General features: G+C 42.5%; 1 protein-coding gene across 1 annotated transcript in view; it reads right to left on the reverse strand.

Annotated features, from left to right (window-relative positions):
* Positions 1 to 6398: 6398 nt before the first annotated feature.
* The window catches only part of PAPPA2 (pappalysin 2), a 275884-nt gene continuing 265924 nt past the window's right edge, over positions 6399 to 16358 (reverse strand). Inside the window, exons 21-22 of the mRNA XM_062193837.1 lie at positions 9195 to 9293; positions 6399 to 6971 (exon numbers count right to left, since the gene is read on the reverse strand). Of these exons, the coding sequence (XP_062049821.1) occupies positions 6897 to 6971; positions 9195 to 9293 (174 nt within the window). The 3' untranslated portion in view covers positions 6399 to 6896. The remainder of the gene's footprint in view (positions 6972 to 9194; positions 9294 to 16358) is intronic.

Raw genomic sequence — 16358 nt, forward strand, 5'->3', positions numbered from 1 at the left:
TCCAACTAAGCTTACCAATATTTTTGCAAAACTCAAAAACTTTCCCCTAAGCTTTCTTCCTTTTGCTCAGCACCAAACTTTATCAAAGTTACCCTGCAAATCCATTTGGTTCTCGGTGAATCAGTGGGCACATCTCTTGGCAGCCAAACCACTTGGGAATCTCCATCTGTTTTAACTGTTCTGAGAATGTAGCTAATGCTGGTGCACATCTCAGACTCTGAGTAGCATGGCATTTGAGAGTCTGCTGGGTCTTTAGAAGCCATATAATGGCAATTCCCTTCTCTTCTCCATTATCAGACTTCTTAATAGTCTATATTATTGCCTCCATCAATCCTTCCTTCTCCCCTGCCTGTCTCACATTGCTTAGTCACTAGGCAAAGGGAGAGATTGGGTAACTAGATGACTTACCTAGTCAGCATTGGAGCCAGAATTCAAGTACAGAATGCCAAGTACTCAAGCTTTCATTCTTGCCAATCATTTTGCTGTTGCCCACGGATCACAGGTGACTGACAGATCCTACAAACTGATCTTCAAAGACATCCCTGGCCCCAGCCTCCTTGTGGATAAGACATACACAGTGTTGGGTTAATAAGTACTGGTTTCCAGCGTGGAGACTACTTGGATGTTTTTAAAACTGTAGGAATTCTCTTACAGGTCATTCTAACAGTTACTGTGTCACTACCAACAAAGGCATTGCTTGAAGTCATTTGTGTGCTAGCAAATGACATGGCTCACTATTATTGAGAAACCACTTTGAGTTGCACATATTCAGTTGTGGTGGGAGAAAATTCTCTAACTTTGACAGCCTTTTTGTAAAATCTAAATGTGACTTGTAAAAGCATAAAACTTTTTTTTTTTTTTTTAAAGGAAACTACCTTCAGGTAACAGTTACCTAATGGAGAGGGAAGCAAATTGATTCAACATGATTGGGAGTCATAAAAAAGTCAACACTCTCCTTTTATTTATTTACTTTTTCTTGCATTCAAATAAATAGCTTTTAGGCTGACGAAGACAAAGAAGAGGAAGCTTGTCCACATCAAATTATCCTTAGAAGAAAATCTGATTTGAAGAACATTAGCAAATAGCAGTTACTCTGAATTACAAATGTTTTTATTCTACTCATTTGGGATGTTAACTAGATTTGATTTGCAGATTTCTTTCAAGAAATTCTCTGCCATTGTCAAACCAATTCTTAATAATGCTGAGCAGCACAACTTTAAGATCTAACATCAGGATCAGGAAAACAACACAGACTCAGAGATCATCAGCAAATGACATACCCTGAGTCCAGGACCACCAAACTGAAATCTGACCTGAAAATGTACATTCAGGCCCAAGCAGGCCCAGATTACAGCAGACTTGAGAACAGCCAACTACCCTCCAAACTAGTCTTTCACCAGGCCAAATATCCAACATACATATAGAAAGTTTTATGGGCATGGGTTATTATGGGATATAATGTTCTCGTCACCCTCCACCCACTTTTCTTCTGAGCCAGCCACTGGGAAACCCAAAATTAGTTCCGAATCAACAGCATTCCTGGGGTAATATAAAAAACTATGGCCCCAAGGCCCAGCTCCAGAGATGCCCTGGGGCTATTTCTAAATGCAAAGCCTTCTCATTGTCTTCCCCCACTCTGTCCTGAGCCCCTTACCTTCTGTATGTCCTGAATCTCAGAGCGGTGAGTCCCCCAGCGGATGGGTGACTCACCACGTCATTTAAGTTTGTGAGTCAATAGAAACCAGAGCTCCGAAGTCTCCGTCCAGGACTCTCCCTGGGGAAGTTATTAAGGAGAAGGCAGGCTTGCCAGATGTTCCTGTCCAGCTGGCCTAACTGGCAAGTGGAAGGGCATCTGCTTATGCTCAGGGCCTGGCATGAGAAGAGGGCCCTAGATGGGTGCTAAGAGGCTCTGTGCTAAGTTTTCCTACCATCTGCCATGCACAGCAGGCAGGCCAGCCTACTAAGAAAACCACAGGCACAGCAATGAGCACCTTCAATCATCAATGGATAAGATACTAAACTTTCCCATCACAGCTGGGCCTAGGTGCCCTCTTGGGAGCTGAACGTTGTATGGAAGAAAACATATTACATTTGGGGAGCCCACACTTGGATTCCTATCCCAACCTGCACCTAAATACATGAATTTAAGTTTTCTAACAAGCTTTCTGACACTCATTTTCTTTATCTGTGCAATGAAAAAATATAAAACAAAACTGTTCTTGCTCTGCCTTGTCCATGGGTATCACAGAGCATAGGAGGCCATTTTGTCAGCCATAAAGAAAATGCCAGGTAATATTCTTTTTATTCTCAAATACTCATTCCCACCCACCACTCCTACCCTGAAGTCCAAACTCACAATCCCAACTACCTATTCTGCAGGTCTTCCCAAAAGGGTCATAGGGGTGCTAAGATACTCACCGTGCCCTTTGAGCTGTCAGGTGGTACCTGGCCTGGCCACCAAAGAATGTAGCAAGTTTGCCCAGGTATGGAAGCCTGCTACAGGGTGTCAAACATTGTTTTATAATAAACGGCATTTCCAACTACTTACCGATCTGGCCCTCAAACCGAGTTTGTTTGAAAAGGTAATATATGTACTTTTCAACAACCTATTCCTATTGGCCTCCCTCTCTGTCAGCGATGATAACATTTACATATTATATAGGCTGAATGCAAAGAAAAGATCCTTAACATCTCTCTCTACATCTTCCCATCTGGTTAATCACCACTTTTCTTTCCCTCCCTACATTTTGGTATCCCACAGAACCAGGCTGAGAGCTAACTTCAGTTCATAGGACCTTAGGGATCTTTCTTCAGCAGATTGGTGCTTGGGGTCTCATCCCTGAACTGCATCTATGTTGTTGACAGGTCTGTTATAAGGATTGAACAAGACGGCAATCACCAAATGCATGGTGCATGCCTGGTGCGTGGTGCTTAACTTCCAGCTAAGCTAACCACCTCACTGATGTCCAGTAACGCCCAGTCTGTCCCGTTCCTATATCCACATCTCCAACCCTGTTTCCAACTTTGCCTGGATCCTCTGTTCCCAACCCCACTCCGCCCATCAAATCATATGCACTCTTCAACAACCATCCTTCAAGTACTACCTACCTTCGGCATGCAAGGGTGTTGCCGACTTCCTCTGAACTCTAAGTGTTCCTAAGACTTCACCTCTCACGAGGCTCTTGACATTACTATCGCACACTACTTTTGTGTCTGTAACCTCTTCTCTTGAACTTTCTTGTTCGTCTTCTTTACACATCGTTTTTACTTAGTAGTTTCTAAATCACCAAAAGGAATGATAACTAATCAATTAACCAATGGCTAGTGCCTGGACCCACTGGCACAAGGCAGTGGGGAGTGATTCAGTGGCGATGGGATGATTTAACCAAAGAATGAGACACTTCACACTTTGTGTGCTGGTTTTTTAATGAACATCTTAGAATCTTACAAAATGACTGGCTATAGCTGTTTTACGTTACAATACAGTAGATCAGCTCCCTTCACTGTGTTTTCAATCACGCTGATGCACTCAATAGTGATCGCACAGAATGGAGGAAGTGCCACGCCCAATGCCTTGCAATGGAGGAAAGGGAAGGAGAGAACCAAGAGCTCCTTACTTGCATTCCTTGTTAGCTCAGCCCATTCTCTCTAGTCCTCTCATCTGTGTCTCTCTAGTCGTTAGAGTCAGCCAGCCCTGGACAATCTGAGCACCAGAGCCCCGATTACTATGAAACAGAGGAAACAGAGTGATGTGGACAGAAAAAGACAGAAGGGTCTCTGTGAGAGGGCCTCAGTGACCCCAAGGGGTAAGCGCAGCACCTTGCAGACCACCACGTGGAGTACGAATTGATATTTTGGGGATCTGTGACCATGGTATCTTAGTCTTTTAACTGATCAGGACAGTAGGCCCAAGGGACAAGGGCTGGGAAAACCTGCCATCTCTAAATGGCTACAGCTGCCTATGGCTGGACAGCCTCCCGCTGGGGAGCTTTCCTCACACCACTTCTTGTCTTCCCGGGACAATTGAGCATTGCAGATGCTCCCAACAGATAATGAAATGGTTTCAAACAAAGCATGGCAAGAGATGTTCTCACCACCGTCCTCGTGGGGAGACAGGCCACAGACACACAGTGGTGTGTTTCAGTCTACCTGAGCTGGATGAGGCCTGGTGTAGCGCTTTCTCTGTCTCAATCTCACACGTGCAGGAATGCCCGAGGCAGAGCTCGGCAGGCTCCCAGGAACTTGGATATGTCCCCCACGAAAATGATCCCACAATACGTGCTTTGAAACTTTTAAAACAGAGAATCCATACATCTCTGTGCTTTCCATCCTGAAGACTGTCAAAATCCCAGAAATAATATCCACTGCCTTCCTGGGACCAGTAAGCTTGACCCCAGACAATGAATGGTGTCTAGGTTATACGTTTCCTGGCTATATGAGAGGACAAGGATTATTTGGATGGGCAAAATCTGCTTTGCTCTTTCCCCAGTGGCATTGCCACCTTCATTCTACATACTCATACAGATATTTGTATACTGCCTTATCTTCTCTTTCATTACACCCACAATATTGCTCTTTCCTACACGACTGTGTGAGTAATGTTTTGTAATAGTGAACAATAGCCTTGGCAACTCATGACTAGAGCCTAGGGAGATTACTGACACCATAAACAAGAGTGTCAAATTGTTAAGTCAACAACAGGAGTCACTGTGTACTTACTCCTCTGTGGGATCTGTCCTTAATGTGTTGTCCAATGTGAAGTAATGCTATAACTAGTACTGAAACAGTATTTTACACTTTGTGTTTCTGTGTGGATGCAAACTGATGACATCTTTACTTAATATATACTAAATTGATCTTCTGTATATAAAGAATTGAAAATGAATCTTGATGTGAATGGAATGGGAGAGGGAGCGGGAGATGGGAGGGGTGTGAGTGGGAGGGGAAGCCATTGTAATCCATAAACTGTACTTTGGAAATTTATATTTACTAAATAAAAAAAAATAGTGAACAATATTTCCTCTTCCTATCTACAGAGGTATTGTTTCAGTGTTGATGGGAAGAGTAGAAAAACTGTGGTCTAACAAGGAGATGATGTGGAGACACCATGACTGAGCTCCAAATTGTGCCTGTTCTTGGATTCCATGGGGGAAAAACTTTGAGGGGAACAGGCTCACAGCCCTTCCTAAGATGATAGGACTGGCATGCTGAACAGAGTAGATTCTCACTGTTTGTCCAAGGTCGAATCCAGAAGTGTTTAAGAAAATGTAACTGCAAAAAAGCAGTGTGCCTGGGATCTACGTAGAGGCGGGGTTAATGTGGTCATTGCAGGCACTCCTGTTCGCCCACTGAATAAGAAAGGATAAAGAAAACAAAATGAACCCTAAATAGTTGAAATTCTTCTTTCTTCCCACAGAGTGTCACCCTTGCTCCACGTGTTTCCATAGTTTGCTCAAATTGAAGTCTCTGGGCCACAGATTTTATACATCATGTTTGAATAGAGTTTATCTCAGACTCTGCATTGTCCAAAAATCTACTGCAGTTTTCCTTGCAGACTTAGGACAAAGGACCTAGTCTCCTTCCTTCATGCATACTTTTGCCCTTGGCCCTGATTTAACTCTGACCTCTCACCTCTTTATGGCCTACATTTAGTTTGTTTTTTCCTCACTTCTCCTCTTACCCCTACACAATTTCCATCATATCCCCCCTCTCCCAAGAAAATCAACAGTTGGTGATGTGGCTATCAGTGATGGTCAGCCTTGGGAGTTCCATCCAGGCATGGGACCATAAGCCAAGCATGAGAAGTGGGGGAGTCCCTGTGATCCTGGTGATGAGAGAACAATCCTTAATATAAACTTGTTGACTGACGGCCTGGCTGACAGCCCCACTGGGAATAGGCACATATGGAAGTGGAGGAAATACTCGACTATACCAGTTCCAACTCAGAGTTCTGAGAAGTGTAGAGAGTTAATAGAATCATTTTGGATAGATACTCAAGAACTGTATTCTAAATCTGGACTCACCTACAGGTACTCACATTCAAATTTCCATGCCTTTTAGTATTATCACCCTAATTCTAAACTCTTAGAAGTGGCCCAGCTTCCAATTCATAAAAAGAGGATTAGCTGACAATCTAGTATCCAGAATGTTATCTAATCTCTCTCTCTCCTTCTCCACTTTCCACTCAACTTCCTAGTCCTCATTAAGAGAAAGATGGCAGAAGAAATTGTCTTTCTGTCTCCAAAGCTTCAGCATTCAGTTTGGACATGAACTTCACAGCAGCATGTGTGGAACAATGGATAATTTTTAGCTTAGTAAACAGCAAAAAATATAATATATAATATATTTATATAATTATGTTTAAATACTTATAAAGAATTAATAACTAACCTCATTATTTAAGAAAGACTACACCAAAGAAAGGGATAGAGCCAGTTTAGAATCAACAAGCCCTGAAAGATGACAATCCAGAAAGGGGTATTAACAGAGTGTCCCTGGCAACTTCTTTTCTAGCATTTTAGTGTTGGTTTACAAGTTGGGTGGGGCTGAATAGTTGGCAGGGTGCAGAGAGAGGAGTACAGCAAGAGTTGAGAATGGGTTTGAGTAGAATATAAACGGGGGAGGAGGGTCCTTGTATATCTACCATATTTCCTCCTTCCATTTTAAATCTACTGCCACTTTAAAAAGGCTTCTGCCTGGAAGTCTTCCTATTTGGTCGACTTGATGCACTCGTTGGCACCCATAAGCATTCTCTCGCGTTTCTTGTAAGATCCTTACTACTCTGCCACCTTCCTCTGTTTCACAGCCATTCTTCTTCGTTGACCTCCGTTTGCTCCTGCAGCACCCTCTCTCTCTGACTGCCTCCAGGGCAGTAGAGGAGGGACTCGATCCCACAATTACTGATTTTCTTCTGCCTTGGGGTCTCGGCAGGTGCACTCATCCTGGTCACAGTCAGCAGCAAATGGAATGACCTAGGGGAATGAGAGAGAAGTGGAAAGAACACGATTTCTGTGCCACTGTTTTTCAACCAGCTTTCACTTTTCCCACTTGGTCCATCAGGAAGTGCAAGACTACGTGTTAATATTTCAGATCGGCCATTAACACTCAGTTCTCTGGCTTACACAGCATGTTGCCTCAGGCAGGGTAACCCTTCTTTATAAAGTGAGGAGGACAACAGAAACTACCCCAGAGAGTGTTTGTGTGGTTTAAATTAGATAACGGTCACAAAACACTTATGCATTGCCAGGCACCTGTAACCACCATTGTCACCAATTCTAGTGTTTCCACTAACGTCTAAAACTACATCTGCTATTTGATGTTGTTATTGCTGCTGTTACCTTTATGAAATTCCTGTAAAATAAGGAGGTGAATGTTAGTTTTTCTCTTCACAGGACAGGCCCAGAGAGGTTAGGTGACTTAGGTAATGACTACTACATGAAAAGCCAAGAATTACAAAGGGCTTTCAAAAAAGTTCAGGCAAAATGTATATTATGAGAAAAACCTATGTAGAATTTTGAAATTTTTTTTCATACCAGAATAATCTTATCTTTTAATCCCACTTTCTGGGAACTTTTTGAAGCACTCCCACATAGACTAGTTCGGCAGCTTCTACTCCTCAGTATTCTTGGGCAATAGGCTCATCTTCCACATCTTCATAAGCACAAGGTTTTGCCTTTCTTCAGCCAGGACATACTTTGACTTGGTGAGACATTGCATCTCCCCACCAATGTTTTTGACTGGATTGCCTCATTCTGTGAAATTATCCCTCTCCCATGCCAGAGGGTGGTCCTGTAAAAGTTGCTCTCTTTTCTGCTTGCACTGGTATCAGCAGATGAGCACCACTCTGAGTGTCTGTAACTATCATTAAAGAGAAACAGGAATTTGAAGAGACATGATGTACAAGGGATACAGATTCTACCCTTTGGGTATTAAAAGTCAAATGAGATAAAAATAAACAAGCACATCGCATGTGTTACTAGCCCGAGTACACCAAAGAGATGGGCTTGGATATCGGGCAAGCGGGTTGCAGAATGGGTGGGGTTTTTCCCAGAATATTTGCGCAGATAAAATAGTATTTAGAAGTCAACAGAGAAGTGAAGCGCCTTTACCATCCTGATTCTTGTGTATGTTGGCCAAAGGCACCAAAATCCATTAAATCCCAGTTTTGCAGAAAGTGAGATGGGAAAATGATTGCGTGCTTTCTTCCTAACTCATCTCGCTTTCCTGTGCAAAGAAGGGATCCTTGACCAGCTGCTTTCACAAGTGGGAGAAGAAACCAGCTGGCTGAATTTCTGACCTGCAGTCCAAGCTCTTGATCTGTTTCTTTTAGTTCAGGATTTATTGGGTTTAGAGTGAAATAGTGCCAAATTGAATAGTGATAAGATAAGTCTTTCAGTGCTCAGCGTTCACTAAGCTGATTCACATAAATGGAGAGAAAAGTGCCTAGCACATAGTGAGCAGTCAATAAATATTAGTCGCTGAGGAGCAAGTACATTCAAGTCTGCACATGGGTTATCATGGTAGAGGTGTTTCTATCATAAAGAGACATACAGGGAAGGAAATAATCTCTCGTACATTCCTGATTCATCAGACTGGCCAACTAGCTTCAGATTTCTTTTGAGTACTGGGATTTTACCCAGGCTTTAACAGTTTCAACCTATCCAGTTTTGTAGGCTTAGCCTGATCTATCTGCTAATTCAATAGAACCAAGAGTAATAGGGACGAAGGGCATCGTGGAAAGCATTACTGCCCAGAGGATGAGCCAGGTGACTCGTGACGTAGGCCTGTATTTTGCTATCAAGAATTACATCAGTTTATTAATTGAATCGTGAAGATGAACAATAACTGGACAGCACTTCATTGGTAGTCCAGACTCCCAGTGGGGTAAAGATCATTATTTTCCTGTTCTACAGAGAAGTTTCCTGGACTACAATAAGCACACGTGAGTCTTGCAGGAGCAAAAGTAATAGCTTTTATGATGGGATCATGGGTCTCACAATCAGAGGACTAGTGTTTTCTAAGAACTTGTGCTAACTACCACTACTCTTCATCCTGTCACTTTAGAAGCTCCAATGTTTATAAGGTTATAATTCCCTCTTGACTGTTGGATAAAATTCGATTATGATACACCGTGACGGAGAGTGAGCCAAAGATCCTGTCTTGATTCTCCCCTTTTCCCAGGGGCCCTCACTTACCTTCTTGGAGGAGAGAGTGGAAGAGCAGCAGTCTCCCCCATCATAGTGGCAGTAGGCCCGGTTGTTGATGGTATCACACCAACCATCTGCTTGAAAAGGCTGTAAGTAGGCCTCAGGTCAGTTTCTCAGTCCATATTCTCCAGTGTGAACCCTACTCTCCCACACAACCCCACACCCAACATAATCCATAAAACTGCAAAGCTATAGAGGAGGACACCCCAGGGGGCAGGCCAAAGATTGTCCTAATAGCCTCAAGATGTTGAAGAATCTGGCAGTAAGGCCAAAGGGCCCAAAGGATGGTCAAATTTTCCTTGCAGCAGCTGATACTGGCCTACTCTGAGATTAAGGATGAGCTGATTCAACTCCTTGATCAATTTTTTTTGTCTTACTGTAATAACAGATCTTTGTATTATAGAGGTTAGAAAACAGTTTCACACGTTTCTCATCTGTTTATCATCTGAAAAACCTACACCAAGGAAAAGTCTCACTTTATCAGAGAAGAATGGGAGATTCATCGAGATGACAGGAATTCTCCAGGTCACAGAGCTACGATGAGGCAGAGATTGGCATTGATGTCTCATATTTTGGCTTTTTGCTGCTTCTCATTTATCACAGACCGTAATCTCTGTCCCTTCTCCTAGAGACAGGTACTTAGAGATCCTAGCAGTCCTTGGGGGCTATGCAGACTCAAATGAGGCCCTTAAGTTGAGGGCATGAGTTGTGTAATAGAACAACATTCCTACATGTGCAGCCACCTGACGCACAGCAGCTAGACACAGGGTTAGAGCAGAGAAAGCTAAACTGTTTCCATCTACTTGCCTACTTCTGCAAGTTAACAGGAACCAAAATGGGTATGGGCCCATGCCAAACCAGAGTTAATGGAGTGTTTCACCCCAAAAGGGAATGTGTGATAAGAACAGCAACAAGCGGTTAGAAAAGGGCTGTCGCCCAATGAATTATTTCCTCAGAGAAATATATCTGGAGGGAAACACTGATGCCACAGCACCCTGGAGGGCACGTGAACTAGCCCACCTACTCAACGACACTGGCTGGTCTCCATATGGAGCTGATACCCAAAGGAAAGCCACAGGAAATCGCTCATGGTCAAACTCTTTGCACCATGGAACTCCTGAATTCAGAGGCTACTTGCCAGTTTGCATGATCACATCGTTTTCTCGTCCCCCTCCCTTGAAAAAATGTCAACTAGAAGACTGTTCCCTGCTTTGATGCGATAAATCACTCAACTCAAAAATGGCCATTAAATAATTTTCAGCAATTGAGTTATGTCAGAATGAGCTTATCCAAATTATTACCTCAATGTTTGATTTATTCTATGGGGTCCTGAGGTCATTTGAACATCATTCCAGATATATACCAGTTTGCCAACCACTGAAAAGCTGCTACTTGTGGGGTGGAAGGCAACAGCTGTCGCCCAGCTGCAGGGTAATGTCAGTTGAGAGCAGGAAGTGAAAATGAATTCTGTTTTCAACACAAGCTTCACTGGGATAAGAGACAGAGATTCCAAGATGAGCATTTGTCTTTAACACTGGAGTCAGTGACTTTGGCAGTAGAGAATGTGGACTAACTGTACAGTCACAATATATTACAATCAGATAATAAGAGTCATAATGCAATGAGTGCATCCTTACTACCCCTGGACATTCTTGGGTGTTCCCAGGAAGACTCAATGCATCTACTGCCATTCCACAGAGCTTTATTTTCCTTTTTCTAGTGTTTGGAGTAGATCTTGCTCATCTAACACTACATCTGTTACTTTTCCTCCAACCCTGACTGACTCATTGGCAAAATGTAATCTGTTCCTTCTTTCTTCTCCATGGAACTATCTATAAAAAAAAAACCAAAGAGCACCCCAAATACTTTTCCTACACATCTGAGTCTAAGTACTGTCTTCCTCATGGAGAAATGAAGGTGAACCTAGAGAAATCCTCCTCTTCCCTCCCGTAAGAACAACCTCCACACTTGAAGAACCTGGGGAATTCTCTCCAAAGTCTTCACCAAGGATGGCTATGTCTCTCAATAACGTTAGAGATGCATGTTGAAGAAAAGCGGTAATGGCCCAGGTGATGTTCTCTAGGTCTCACTGGACTTCGCCTATGATGGCCCAGAAAAGATTTCTAGAAGCTCCTTCTCTTCTACTTTTTAAAGGGTCATCTGGGCATTTAGTAAAAGGAGCAGAAATACAGAGAAAGGGTTGTAAAAGCTCAAGTGTTTAATTTACTATACACCTATTAGAATTAATTGCTCCTCCCCCAACCTGCCAAAAACAACCACTCCACCCTCAACAAACAGAGTCTCCTATGGCAACATGTGCCTGGGAAGCTTGATGGTTTGCGTCCAAAGTTACAATGGAAAAAAATAGGGGGGAAATGACTAATTGATCCCAAGTTTAAGAGCTTATGAAGACTGGGTGTAGACTAGAATCTAAGTAACTGAAAGATATTAGATTGGGACATCACTTGTTCCTGCAGGAAACTTCCCCAAGGGAAGGTACCAGGCTTGGTTTCTTTACACACTGCACTGAAATTCACCTGAGTGAATTTCACCAACCATACCTCATTTATCTCATGATGTCAGAAAATGAAGTATTTCACCCAAGTGCATATTTCAAATACCTGAAGCTTATTCCTTTGTCGCTTTCATTTTCATCATTTTTGATAAAAGAAAATATAAAAATGTCTGCTTCCCTCCCATTTTAAATAACTATTTATAAAGTACAAAATAATCAACATGACCATTTATTATTTTCACTGCACAGAGAGGCTATCCCTTTTGCTAAATGTGCCTCCTCTAACACACACACACACACACACACACCTTGGTTAAACTCTTACTATTATACCTAAAGTAAACACCTAGATTAGAGAAAGATTGGGTTGCTCTCCTTATGATGTATGGGCTTTACCATACCAGCTTTAGTTGTTACAGGAAGGCTTTTTCTACAGTTTTTAGAGTAAAGTTTTTCTTGCCAGCCTCTTTGTGTGTTATCTGTGCTCCAGGAATATGGAGGTGAATATGAGGTGAATAAATAAATGGCCAAATATAAATGATTGGACGCTGAGAGAAAATGCTGTCCATCTACCTTTCTATATCACTTTGGAAACTTCTCAAAATTACATGTCATTTCTTCTTTATGTTTGATAATCCATGATATTTCCTGTTTTGAGATTGCTCTGGGAAGTTGGCCACAGAGATAGTGGCCATTTCTGTTGCCTATGGGTATAGTCATTCATTTAATCCCTGATATTCTGGATTCCATTCCTAGATGTGCCAGGTATTGTTATGGAGATAAACCAAGCCTGGTTCCAGTCCTTGAGAAAAAACACTACAAGTAATTTTAGCTCAGCACGAAAGCTCTGTGTTAGCATCAGATGTGGACAGGAGAGAAGGATCTACTGTAGATGTTGGGAGTGAGGGACTCTGCTTTTTGGGTTGGCTCTGCTACATGTGTCCCCCCAGTGCAGAAGTCCTTTGTACAGGCCGATTCTGAGTGAACAAGGAGTCTGCAGGGAAGAAGAGAACAAAAATGATGGAGGAGGGAGTCCCAGACTGCCTATCACACAGCCCACATCAGGGAGAGCTAACGCCTCCTTACTTAAATCAGATTGAGAACATTTTTATTCTACATTCTGCAACAGAACTCAAGAAAATACTAGTATTTCAGAAGGTAGTTTGGACTTCTTACCATCAGATCTGCTATCCTGTATACTGGAATCTCATCACAAGTGCTATATCCCTATATGTAAGGTGTGGGGAAGAGTCCTGCTTTATTTTTTCAAATAATGTTTTAGACCAGAAGATGTTTATCACACTTTTTTGCCTGATACAAATACTATTTTCTCTTTCCCTCATCATTTCTGAACAAACTTTCAAGTAATATGAACGGCAGCCAAACCCATGGCCATTTCTTCACATCGATTAGGCTTCACCAGTCTCCATAGCGACCCTGTCTCAGAATAGCTGTGGTGCAGCACCCCAGGGAGTCCCTGAAACAGAAGCAAACAGTGTGACTGTACAAAGCTGTGCACTGCCTGCCTCTTTTTCTCTGACTTTTCAGTGAATGGTGAGCTCTGGCCTGGTGGTCATTCTCCTCATTCCATGAATCTGCTGGCCTCATACCCAAAGACTGCATTGAACATAAAAAGTGGAGCCTACTGCAAGACCTCTCTTAGGATCTCAGAGTGGAATTAGGGGGGGGTCTTTGAGATCCTTGAAGGAACCCTACTGACAAGAACACTAGATGGAGTCTTTAAAAAGTTCATGAAAAATGCATGGTATGAGAAAACAGTGTATCAATTTTAGTTTATTTTTGCACAAAAATAAATTTACTTTTTAATTATATTTTGTATGAACTTTAAAAAATGCCTATGTATTGGATATGTGCATGTATATATTATATATATACACACACAAAGGTATAGACTATATATATATACATACATACATATATAGAGTATATATATATATACATATATATATATATATACACACACACATGCATACACATAGTTTGTATGTTTGTGTTCTTACCCACTGTTTAACTCCCCACATGCCCATGATGGCTGAGGTTGGGTCCAGCCCAAAGCCAGGAGCTGGGAACTCCATGCAGGTCTTCTACATGGTTATCAGTAATCCAACTACCTAAGTCAACTTCTAACGCCTTCCAGAATCTACATCAACAGGAATCCAAGTTAGGAGCTGGAACTGTGCATTGGATCTAGGCATTCAGTGATGTGGGATACTGAAGTCATTTTTTAAAAAGTTTTGTTTATTTATTTTTAAGAGAGAGAGAGAGAGAGAGAGAGAGAGAGAGAGAGAGAGAGAGATTCTATCCTCTGGTTTACTCCCTGCTGGGCCAGGCAGAAGCCAGGAGCTTCATCTGGGTCTCCCAAGTGGGTGGTATGTGTCCAAACACTTGGGCCATCTTCCACTGCTTTTTCCAAGCCATTATCAGGAACTGGAATTGAGAAGGAGCAGCCAGGACATGAATCAATACCCACATGGGATACAAGCATTGCAGGTGGAGGCTTTATCCAGTATGCCACAATGTCAGCCCTTGAAGTACCTTATATTTATTAAAAGGATGAAAAATAAATGCTGGAGAGGCAATGGAGAAAAGGGAATACTTACACACTGTTGGTGGGAAAACAGTATGGAGAGTCCTCAAAAAATTAACAGTGGAACTACCATGTGATCCCGCAATCCCACTACTGGTTATGTATTTAAAGGAAATAAAATCAATTGGGGAGATTTTAAATTTTTAAAGGTGCATACATGCGTGAAATTGCAAAGCTCCATGGAGTCTTGGAGGCTATTTAATGAAAGGTCTTTGTTTTACAAAGGATGAAGTTTTAAATGGTGAACCATCTCCTTTTCAAGGCTGTTGAGTGGTAATTCTGGAACAGAGCTCAGCTCTCTTAATTTCTACTCTGGTGTTCTATTTACTGTGCCACGGTACCACTATCAGAGTATTTTGTTGGCATTTTAAAAATGCATTTACCTATTTAATTTATTCAAATGGCAGAGCCACACACACAGAAAGATCACCCACGTGCTGCTTCACTCCCCAATTGTTTGCAACAGCCCCAATTTGGCCAGGCTGAAGCCAGGAGTGGGGAACTGAACCTAGGTCTCCTTTGTGGGCAACAGGAACTGAACTACTTGAGCCCTTATCACTGCCTTCTGAAGTCTGCACTAGCAGGAGAAAGTTGCCATTGGGAGTGGGTCTGGGACTCATATCTAGGCACTCTGATAAGCAATGTGTTTATTCCAAGTGACATCTTAACCACTACACCCAATGCCCATCCCTCATTAGTCTTTGAATTTACTGGCAATCAGGGGCAACTTAAATTTCTTTGGCACCTCTACAAAAGAGGCTGCAACCATTAATATAAAGTGAACCCAGTGATCCAACACAGAGGGTGTTTATATAAGCTCGACTCTTCTGAAGCTCCACAAACTCACTTCTGTTTTCTCATTTGTGGGTCAAGGATCACCCTACATACACTGTGTGGCACTACAATTCCTTCAAAGACTCCTATTATATCAGCAGACATCCATGACCCAGGACTACTTATTTCTGGGCCTCAAAATGCTAAATCCAGGCATTTTGTTGCTCACTGTAGTCATGTGAGGAAAAGGGTTGTTCCGTCCTGCAGTCTTCACCTTTGGGATGGGACAGTTCCAATGATGTCACATTTATGGGTTTGTTACAGTCTTCTTAGAAAATGTAAAACTAAGATACTAATCTTTTTTAAAGATTTATTTATTTATTTGGAAAGCAGAGTTATAGAGAGGCAGAGAGAGAGAGAGAGAGAGAGAGAGAGAGGTGTTTTCCATCACTGGTTCACTCCCTAAATGGCTGCAACGGCCAGAACTGAGCTGATCCGAAGCCAGGAGCCAGGATCTAGGAGCTTCCTTAGGTTCTCCCATGCAGGTGCAGGGGCCCAAGGTCCTGGGCCATCTTCCACTGCCCTCCCAGACTACAGCAGAGAGCTGTATCAGAAGCAGAGCAGCTGGGACTCGAATTGGTGCCCGAACGGGAAGCCAGCACTGCAGGTGGTGGCCTTACCCACTTGCCACAGTGCCAGCCCCAAGATATTAATCTTAAAATGCATTATGTAGGAATAGTTTGTTAGATACAACCTCCTCGGGAAAATCTCAGGTGGCTTCCTGGACCAGAGTTCCCTCTTGCCTCTGAATATTCTATCAGAAGCTCAGGATCTAAACATCTTCATGGTCCCAGTCACCAGTTCAGTACCTGACATACAGTATCTTCCTAACAAAAAAATAAATATGATTGCCCTATTTAAAAAACAAACTGATGAGGAGAAAAAAAAATGAGTAGCTGGGACATAAAAAGAAAACAACGAAGATACCCAAGCCCAACAGAGGTTAAAGGAAGGCAGAAGATCTAGAAAGAGCAGAGAGAAGGCAGCAGACTGGTCCAGATGCTAAGGCCGATGCTATTCCAAAGAGGGTGGCGAGGGGAGAAGAAGCCTAGAGAAGTGGCCTCCCAGCCCCGAGTGCTCGCCCTAGTTTGCAGTGGGAGGAGGGTAACTCCCTTTCCTTAGCATGCTTTATGAGCAGAATCCTCCTTGTCATCATTCCTCTATGGCAGAAAGATTTCTAGGCATGCTGCTTCAT

Source organism: Lepus europaeus, chromosome 5 (genome assembly GCF_033115175.1).
Source record: "Lepus europaeus isolate LE1 chromosome 5, mLepTim1.pri, whole genome shotgun sequence".
NCBI lineage: Eukaryota > Metazoa > Chordata > Mammalia > Lagomorpha > Leporidae > Lepus > Lepus europaeus.